The 9,668-nt window shown below is 31.2% G+C and overlaps 2 protein-coding genes and 1 long non-coding RNA gene across 4 annotated transcripts; 2 read left to right on the plus strand and 1 right to left on the minus strand.

Moving 5' to 3' along the window:
• Positions 1–538: 538 nt before the first annotated feature.
• On the minus strand, positions 539–4,906 carry LOC132716003 (uncharacterized). 2 transcript variants are annotated; one of them, XR_009623760.1, is made up of 4 exons: positions 4,305–4,778; positions 3,661–3,737; positions 1,007–1,713; positions 539–955 (listed from the first exon to the last, which is right to left on the minus strand). It is a non-coding gene; the product is annotated as an uncharacterized LOC132716003 (long non-coding RNA). The 2 variants fall into 2 exon arrangements; XR_009623759.1 differs by lacking the exon at positions 539–955 and adding an exon at positions 4,786–4,906 and having other exon boundaries at positions 1,070–1,713; positions 4,305–4,391.
• A 1,371-nt stretch (positions 4,907–6,277) lies between these two features.
• LOC132716015 (uncharacterized) lies at positions 6,278–7,641 on the plus strand. Its single transcript, XM_060699151.1, has 3 exons — positions 6,278–6,956; positions 7,157–7,223; positions 7,472–7,641. Exons 1-3 carry the CDS (start codon positions 6,801–6,803, stop codon positions 7,639–7,641), a joined length of 393 nt encoding a protein of 130 aa, XP_060555134.1. The 5' UTR covers positions 6,278–6,800.
• On the plus strand, positions 7,626–9,146 carry LOC132716018 (uncharacterized). The gene is made up of 2 exons (XM_060699154.1): positions 7,626–8,013; positions 8,439–9,146. The coding sequence occupies exons 1-2, from the start codon at positions 7,958–7,960 to the stop codon at positions 8,893–8,895; spliced, it is 513 nt and encodes a 170-aa protein (XP_060555137.1). The 5' UTR covers positions 7,626–7,957; the 3' UTR covers positions 8,896–9,146.
• The last annotated feature ends 522 nt before the right edge of the window (positions 9,147–9,668 follow it).

The raw sequence follows: 9,668 nt of genomic DNA on the forward strand, positions 1-9,668 counted from the left end.
AACGTTGCACTCATGTTTAACATTATCTAAATCATATTTTAACTACAAATAATTAAAAGTCATTCTAAAGTAATTATCCTTGTGTATCATATGAATAAATTTCTGTGCAATATGTTTTGAATCGTTATGCAAATTAAGACATCTATCTAATAACCATCTGTAGTAAAGTTTTTGCTTAAGGTACGTCATTATAAAATACTGATTTTCTTTTTACGAATGATTTGAGCGGCGCCAAGCATAAACAGCCGTTATCGTATAATTAATTATGCTGCGAAATATAGTCCAGTCATTCTAGCTCAAAATAGAGCCAAACCTCAAACAAATTGCAACAGAAAATATTTTGAGTGTTTTGAAACCCCAGACCTATATTGTATAACATATCAAAAGTCTAGAAAAATCTAAATTGGAGAATGTTTTCAAAAATTGAGATGAAATATATGGGTATCATTGTATTTATTTTTTTAATTTGAACTCAATGTAATACACACATACAATTTTCCAATCAGTTTTATATATAATGTGCATAAAAATATAGCTTAATATATCCTTATAGTAACATAAAGTAATCGAAAAGTTGTTTTTGTTTAAAGAAACTACTTTTACCTTTCTAAAATTTATTAATTAACTTAAGTGGGTGGGGTAATATTATATTTTTACATTGTTGTAGATCAACAATTTATTGAAAGCTTTATGTTATATGATATTAAACAGAAAATACATAATGGTTTACGTACATGTGAAAACTGTCAAGTTTCAACGTTTTATGAATTTAATTTACATTCCATCAATATTTAATGCATATATTGAAATATTTATATTAACATTGTACAGCTAGTGGGTGGGGTAATTTTATACAAAATAAAGAAACATTAAGGAAATCTATATTATCTATGATAATAATATTGAGTTTTATATTAACTTGAATACTTCCAAGCATATCTGTTGTATTTTTTTTCTGAGTCATTATTTAACATCATGACATTGGGTCAAAAGAGGTGACATTGACCTTTTGGAAGGTCAATTTCAAATATTTGATACATTTGAGCATAAAATGTAAAAAAAATAAATATTTGCAAATTTTAATTTGTAAAATATCTTCGCTAAGCATAAGCACAAGAATGTCATGACTTTTACAAAGCGTCACTCGCTTCTGTAATTTCTGGTCGACCAATCTTTCACTTTTTATCACTAGATGGTAGCACCTGAAATTCTTCTGGTATATCTTTTCCAGTTCTGAAATTAGAGGAGCATAAACATGTTTGATGGTAAAGAGCATCGGCTATAAGCAAGTTGTGAACCTGTTCTATCCTTGCTCTCACTGTATCAGACAAACAGTCATTCCTCTGTATACATATATTCAAAACAGTAGGTTCTAGTGTCCTTACTGGCGAAACATCACACTTCCTTGTTTTACCCTTACTTATTACAGATTGACCACAATATAAACAATCTTTTTTGTATGAAAACTTATCAGTCATTGATCTCAATGGTGGCATCAGTGTTTTCTTTTTCTGTCTTAGTGTCTCTTTTAGTGTAATGTGGGTTACAGTACATCTTTCTACACTCAATGTGAATATATAATTCCGATTAAACTTTTAAACTGTCATTTTATTTCTCACTGGCAGCATTTATTCCATTGCATTCCTTTTCGTTGCATTTAACTGTCTTTGTATGATCATCAAACAGCCGTTAACAAATCCGACAGGAGTTCATCTTGAAAAAAAACAACAATAACTGATATTGTAAGATTTATAAAATCTGTTTTTACATTATATGGAGGTTGATCCAGAATTACCCAAAATTTGTTTATAATTCTGATAACTTTTTATGTTTTCTTCATTAAATTTATAAATGCGCAAAGATCGATATTTCTTCTATTTAATTGCCAAATATATTTGATTATAAACATCCAGTACCGTCTCAGGCCGCCTTAAATAACCCTGGATACGCCACAGCAGCGCAACTCAAAGAACACGACGTTCGTTGAAATTTATAATACACCAAAGTGCCCGACACAAAAAGGGATCATGTCCAATATTTGCCGAAGGTTAATGTAAAGCCTGCTAAAATTTCACGTCGTTTGAACATTGTATTATTGTGTAATCATTTGTAATTGCAACGTTTATTTATGCAAAAACGTCTTCATTAAGGCATTGGAAAACGGCATTTTCATAAACATTTGTCAACTTTTTAGACAGCCTACCATAGAAACATCTAATATGATAAAAGAAATTCGTCACAAGTATTTTGTTAGTCATGCATACAAAACTTTTTGAGGGGTAAAGAAGTTTTTTTACCAGACTGTTGGAGTAATTTTAAAGATAAATACATATCGTTTGCGGCATAGAAGAATACGCGTGAAGTTAACGTTCTCCGTCGCTGTGGCGATTGAAAAATACAAATATGCTGTCATATGCGCCTTGCACAATTTCAATGCGATTTAAAAAAAATGAATTCTAATTGACGATTATGTGCTGTTTTTCATACTTTATTTGTTTTCTTTTACATGCACTTTTTACCTAATTAAATTAAATGAATCATATATTTTATGCCTTCAACTTTAAGATGATCATGCGTATGAATCACAGCAATCAAAGCAATTAGCAGTTCAATAGTCATAGGTTTAGGTTGTTAGTACACTTACAGTGAATGTTATCGGGAGGATTCCCTATGTATAAGAACAATAGAACACCAACCTTTTTTGCATAATGTGACAAATCTGTTTGCTTATATGGTAGGCATACTGTGTTTAATTATCATATTCTTGTTTCCTTGTAAAGAGGATATATTACGCAGTAATAAAGTGTTTGTTATATGAACTTTGAATAAATATTATTGAATTTATTGTTTAAATTACGGATATTTCTGGATCACCCCTTGCATTCTTGTATTCTGGTTATTGGTAGCTGATTACGTATTGTTTCAGTCATCCCAGAACAGTATGTGTTATTATAAGATGTATGTTTCCTAAAAGGCTTTCCTTAAAATGTTTTAGGTGTATTTATTTGATCAAAGTTGCTGATATGACACACTTTTCTTGCATATCAGACTGGCTTTCGCGTTAATATTACCCATGCCGGAAATTTCATCTGGCATAGGGGGTGCCAGATGAGGTGCCAGATGAGTCGCGTGCTAGGATGACGTAATTTTACCGTTATGAATGAAGTTGTAATTTCATACGCTGTTGTACAAAAATAGTTTCGGTTGTAATGGCATAAATTCCCATTGAAAATTAAGATAAAGAATTCAAAATATAATGTTATATCGTAAAATATGCAAGAAAAAATATTTGACATATGTTTGCGGTTCGGATCGGAATATCCGTCCCGAGGTGACCCGCCCATTGGGCGGTAACGAGGCTTGCATAACATATGACAGATATTATTATTATTTTCTAAGATTTTAATCTAAAATTATAAATATAAAATACCTACTGGTTAAAGTGTTTGGAAGTAACGTAAAGATAAAGTCTCATATTGAGTTTAAAAATGTCACCTTTCAATTTTAAGCATTTCTAATGCCCATCCGTGCATGCATTCAAAAATATTTGTACTGATATGTTACTATATGGAACTTATGACACACTTTTAAAGTTTGCTTATATGAAAAATATCATTAAAGTGATTTTGTGAAACAAATGTCTCAACTATGCATCTTTACCTTTAACTCGTATACATCACAGTGTCCTCAGAACACATGATCGGGCATACCCATTGGCTCTGGTGTGTTGATGAAATCTGTAACATAGAAATTACTTCAAGTTTGAAAGGATTAGAATCTTATTTTCATATTTACGTGAAATAAGGTTCTATAGAATACACAGATGTTTTTATTGTTACATGTATTTGCTTAAATTTTGATTTTAAAAGTGATAAAATTATACTATAGTCAACTTAGGTGTGCATTCCAAAAGAAATACTAATATATCGCTGTGAATTAATCTTATACACGTAATGCACTTTTTCAAATTCGCGCAGGTGCTATTGTATCATAAAAGATTTTTTTTTTAAATTATGGATCAACTGTGCATGTTTACCTTGAACCTATCATACACATCGCAAATAATGAACCATAACTAGAAATCACGTTTGTTTATTGATTAATTTTTCATGTCACCTTTTCATGTATAAATTTCTTCTATGTCTATTAAAAACTGAAAATAATTTCAGATATATTGAATTATGCATACGACGCTCTATTTCCTCCATGTTTAATATTCACTTAAACTAGTAAAAGATAATGTTTGATATTTGTGTTATATATGTAAAAATATTACAAATGTAAGCACAGGAAAGCAAACTTACTCATTTAGTGTACATATAGTTTACTGGATTTTTTTTAATTTTCAAAATCAAGCATACATCAATGAATACTACCTCAAAGCGGTACCCCTGAAATAATAATAACATTAAATACATTATCTATGTAAAACAATTTTAAAAAACTATTAAACAATACAAAAAAACAACCTTGAATACACATTTAACAATAAAACATGATTAAAGTATTCAGAATTTATTTAACGTAATTCGTCATAATTAAAGTGATAATGGCGTTCCATAGTTTAAAAATACTGTCGAAATTAATTTGTTATAAATACACATTTTTAGGCCGTTTTTGAATGTTTACTAAGACAGGAGTTAATCAGAGTTGTAATTTATATAAATTAAACTGTTTTCCATGAAAAGTATAATACAGATCGCTTGAAACACCTGTTGACCTTCAACGGATAAAGAACTGGTGAAACAAGTAATAATCTTCAACAAATACTCACAATAAACTTACGACCCCACATTAATAATTCCTATTATGATCTGTAATATTTTATGGAAAATTTAACAACCCACTTTACAGTGTACTTTACTGACATTTATTTTGTTTACGCTTATTTTGTTGTTGTTGTTGTCGCCATTATGCAGTCGCTATTCTGTGTATCGGAGACGCTTTGTTCGCCTATGGAAGACCGTTGTCGTCAGAAAAAAATCACAAAAAATAATACGATAAAAACCCGTTTTTTTCTATGTTGCACAACTTAGATTTTGCTAGACTTTTGATATGATTCATGTTATTTCATATACTTTTTATACCAGGTAAAATATTTTCTGTTGCAATTTGTTTGAGGTCGATTTACAGACTGACTGGACTAATATGACGTCAAAATTGGTGATGACGTAGAAAGATGGCGGCGCCCGTATTTTTACATGACAGATTGTAAACACAACAAATATGGACACTTTCGAGGTAATGTTTTAGTTTTATCTTGTTTTTACATGTAGGACACATTTATAAAGTGTTTAGGAATAAAAATCTCCATAATACAATTGTTTTCATGTGTCATCAAGCACATGAGCGTTAAAAGTGGCGCTTTAAGTTATTTAAATTAATTTAAACTAAATTTCCAACGGCTACAGGTTATAATCCCGTAGGCGTACAGATAATCTTCAAACATACCGACAAGTATGAGCCATTCCCTTTGAAAAAATTATTTTTAAGATGGCGTTAAACTTAAAAGAAAAAGATAGATCCGTATTAACATATTTTATTGTGTTTATTAGTTTAAAGCTGTTATAATTTTATAGCTCCCAACACCTCACACCCCGTCCTTTAATGAATAAAACTTTAAAATTTAAAATTAAGCGGGCAAGAACTTTACTTGGTAATTTTTTTGCGTATCAAAATACTAAAATTTTTTTTAACGTCAATAAAGCATGTTGTCTGCATAGCCGAGTGGTTAGTGTCGTGGACTGACGACCCGTTAGTCGTGGGTTCGATTCTCACTAACGCTACTCTTTTTTTTTAATTACTTTTTTTTTAAATTAAAGATTACTTCTTATATATATTATTTAATGAGATTAAATAGCTAGATCTATTTTTATAATTTTTTTTTTACAGGAGCTGGATGATCTTCTGTCAAGTTTCGGTTTGTCACATCAGTCAAACACGTGTAATTCTGTAGCGATCCGAAATGAAAGTGAAAATGAAGTTATAGAGGCACCAGATATATCCATTGAGTCACGACTCGACAGATATTTTACAGCTAGTCTTGTTTTGGATCCTGTTAATGCAGACAATCAAGGTAATGCTGACGCTTACCAAAATAGTGATGATCCGCAGAGTGACATTGACAATCTGAAACACATTTATGACAGTGGCTGTAAATGTACTAAAACTGATTCAGTAACTTATCCTTTCCTCAGATTGAAGCAAATATTCTTAATCTAAGGGAAATGACAAAAAATGAAAGGAAATGCTAATAATGGGAACCCTTAAAAAGATAAGTTCTGACATAAGATGTAAAGAGGATCGCAAACACTCCCGTTATGAATATTATTTTGATGGAGTAAAAGTTTGCCATGAAACCTTTCTGGTGGTCTTTAATATAAAAGACATGCAACTGAGAAATATCAAACGACATATGGAAGAACACGGTGCTCAACCACGTGTTCACGGTCATACAGGAAGACGAGCTCCAAATGCATTTCCTCCAGACGTTATTAAAGATGCATATATTTACCGTCGTCTGATACAAAACATTCAGTGCACAGTGATTACGGGAAGTTGGGAAGCGGTATGTTGGTTTATCAACATTTAAAGATATACGGAAAAATTGTGTGCCTCATATAAAAATAGCGTCGCCGAAAGAGGATTTGTGTAAAGCCTGTGAGGACTGTAAACAGGATATTAAGCTTGCCCAGAGTGAAAACGACAAGATAGATGCAACATTGAAATACCATCAACATGTGCTGCAAGTTAGAAAGGAACGTGACCTTTACGTGGAACTTGTAGAAAAATCAAAAGCAATGTTTGTAAACCGGGAACAACACAACCAGGCTGCGGGTGATAACTTTTCTACAAATGACGTACATTATACATTTGACTTCAGTCAGTATGTTAAGTTACCACACCATGCACAAGAAAAGGGACCCACATTTTTCATTCAGCCGAGAAAAGTGCAGGTAGGATTTTCAATCTAACTATGCTAATTATTTATTTTTCATGTATGCATTGTATTTTTTTTTTGTTTCTTTTACAATTACTATAAACATGAAAATTACCTGTTAGTACCATAGTTAATATAAATTTTCTTTGCGTTTTCAAAATCTATACTTTGAATAATTTTTCTATGCAGTAAATGTGTACATGCTGTATCTTTCAGATATTTGGTTTCCGAGCCGATGGCTACAAACAGTACAATTATCTCATAGATGAGGACCAAACAATTGGTAGTTAAACAGATTTTTGGCTTTTCTGTAAAATTATAATAGAAAATTAAATAAAAAATAACTAAATAAATTATTATCCAGTATGTGCATGATAAGCATACTTTAAAGTTTTTTTTTGTAACTGCAATGCATGCAGTATCTTTTTCAGTAACATTTCAAGTAAAACAGGATTGAATCTCATCGTGTCTTCTAAATTACAGCAAATTAGTTCAAATATCAAGTTTATGTCATTTTTGTTTTTGTTTTAGGACAAGATGGCACACTTGTACATGGACCAGACTCGGTCATCTCAATGATAGACCATGCCTCCAACACGTTTGGTACCGGAGAGAGTGATTGTGGGATCCACGCAGATAATTGTTTTGGTAGTTATTTCACATCTCAAGTATTCTTATTAGTTGTAACTGCCTCAGTTTGAACTGTGCCATAAAAATGCCGGTGTAAAATAGTCCCTTAAAACTAAACTTGTTTACTGTTTAGTATTCTTTTTTTTCTAAAATGTACATGTATTGAGATTTAATAAGAAGTAGTAATGATTGAAAAATAATAGAGTTACTACAGGATATAACAATAACATAATGTAACTTTAGAGCTTTGATTTTATTTTAATTTAGTTTTATTTGATTTTCTCAATTCTTTAACATTATTGTATGTAATTAAATACATGAATTTAAATCTTTTCCACAGGTCAGAATAAGAATAGATACGTACTAGCCTACTTGTCATGGCCTACGATGATTGGATCGCATAGAAATATCAAATACATGATGCAATTATCAGGACATACAAGGTAGCTTTGAATTTTTAATTGTTCTATTAAACGGTTAACAAGTAATTTCTATAATTATTTAGAAAAGTTATTAGTTACGCCGAAAAATATATACTATATTAAGCCTAAATGAGACGAGAACTTGATTTTAAAACATGTTTTCTTAATCTCTAATAATATGAAAAAGAAGGAAATGTAAAGCACGAGTTCAGACTCTAAAATCATGTATATAATATAAAATTGACCGGAAAAGGTTTAATTACCGTAAAATATTTCTACGTCATAAGCTAATTGATGGTGTCAGTAAAACATGCGAATGAATGACAAATACACTGCTGATCAAATCTTTATCCTTATTAATATTAATAAGTCAATGGTAAAATTCTCAGGAATTTGAGCTTTACCTCACCCATATATTTGTTTTGCATTTAACTTTATTTATGCAGGTGTTTGATCGACGCGGGATTTGGAACGATAAAGAAGTTGTATCGGCGTTCAAATTGTGATACTCTCCAACACGTGACGGAAGTAGTGCAGAAGTCAGCACACAGTAATGTTCCCGTTACTTATGGTGAATGGATGTGGAAAGGCTGGAAGGTGTTCCTCGCAGACAGATTCAAAAAAGTACCGAACATCTCAAAATATCACCACTTCCGTTACACGTCACTCGAACCCGGTATAGTATACATGAAGGTAGCTGCAGATGATACTAATGAAACACGATTTGTAATTTGTAAGACGAACTATTTACAAATGGATAGAAATGACCTTCCATCTGTCATACATCCTGCAGGATTAAGCCGGGAACGTCAGACGTACTTATACCATCACGTCAGACCACTTGTGAGACGCCCGTTCCAAGATGTTCTTTGCCCAGTTCCCCCGTCAAGCGATGGGCAGTGATTAGTTATACAAATTTCTGTACACTAGTTCCTAAGGTATCAAGTGTCAAGGATATATTTAAGCTGGTGTATCTCATGATAAACTTACTATTCTGTGTACAGTGGTGATTTTGAGTATTTACTGTTGTGCTTCTACGATCACAGCGTTTTCGTAGTAACTTATATTTGTGACTTATTATCATTAATGTAAAATTTTAATGTTTTTTTTTTAGATAAATTTGATAATTACAGAAAAAGATAATTTTGGATGAGTGTACGTAATTTTTTTTACTAAATTTATTCACGAGTTGAATAAAATCATATTAAGTGAACCTTATAGCAAAATATTGTTTTATTCAACGACTTCAATAAATTTAGTATTGAATCTACACGTAAATAATATATTTTTTATTTAATAAATAATGATATTTTTTATTGCATATATAAAATAAGAACTATTAACTGTTAAAAATATCATTTGTCATTTTACATTGACGCGCCTATAGTGTACGCTTACATTAGCGCGCTTTAACGCTATGTTTATATATAGCGCAAATGACGTCTCGTCAAAATGTTATTACACTAGTTTAATATCGTTTTTTATTTATAAAATAGCTTATTTTATACTCCTGTGTCGCGGTTTATGTGATAAATTCAATTATATTACGCCACACTGTCTCTTTACGTAAGTAAATAAAATACATTTTCGACGTTTTGAAATGATGTTATCAACGTTGACGTTAGTGGCGTTACTTGACGTCGGCTTTTTCAAAGCCGTTACGTTTAAGCTTTTTC

The sequence above is a fragment of the Ruditapes philippinarum genome, unplaced genomic scaffold (assembly GCF_026571515.1).
Source record: "Ruditapes philippinarum isolate M1 unplaced genomic scaffold, ASM2657151v2 ctg50_1_1_1_1, whole genome shotgun sequence".
Taxonomy (NCBI): domain Eukaryota; kingdom Metazoa; phylum Mollusca; class Bivalvia; order Venerida; family Veneridae; genus Ruditapes; species Ruditapes philippinarum.

What these genes read in the sequence shown, in the direction of transcription:
- LOC132716015 (XM_060699151.1), top strand. Translation starts at nt 6,801, where the DNA reads ATGTTTGTAAACCGGGAACAACACAACCAGGCTGCGGGTGATAACTTT. An exon ending in TTCAGCCGAGAAAAGTGCAG is followed by an intron (nt 6,957 to 7,156) that starts GTAGGATTTTCA and finishes TGTATCTTTCAG; the next exon opens with ATATTTGGTTTCCGAGCCGA. An exon ending in AGATGAGGACCAAACAATTG is followed by an intron (nt 7,224 to 7,471) that starts GTAGTTAAACAG and finishes TTTTTGTTTTAG; the next exon opens with GACAAGATGGCACACTTGTA.
- LOC132716018 (XM_060699154.1), top strand. Translation starts at nt 7,958, where the DNA reads ATGATTGGATCGCATAGAAATATCAAATACATGATGCAATTATCAGGA. An exon ending in CAATTATCAGGACATACAAG is followed by an intron (nt 8,014 to 8,438) that starts GTAGCTTTGAAT and finishes TTATTTATGCAG; the next exon opens with GTGTTTGATCGACGCGGGAT.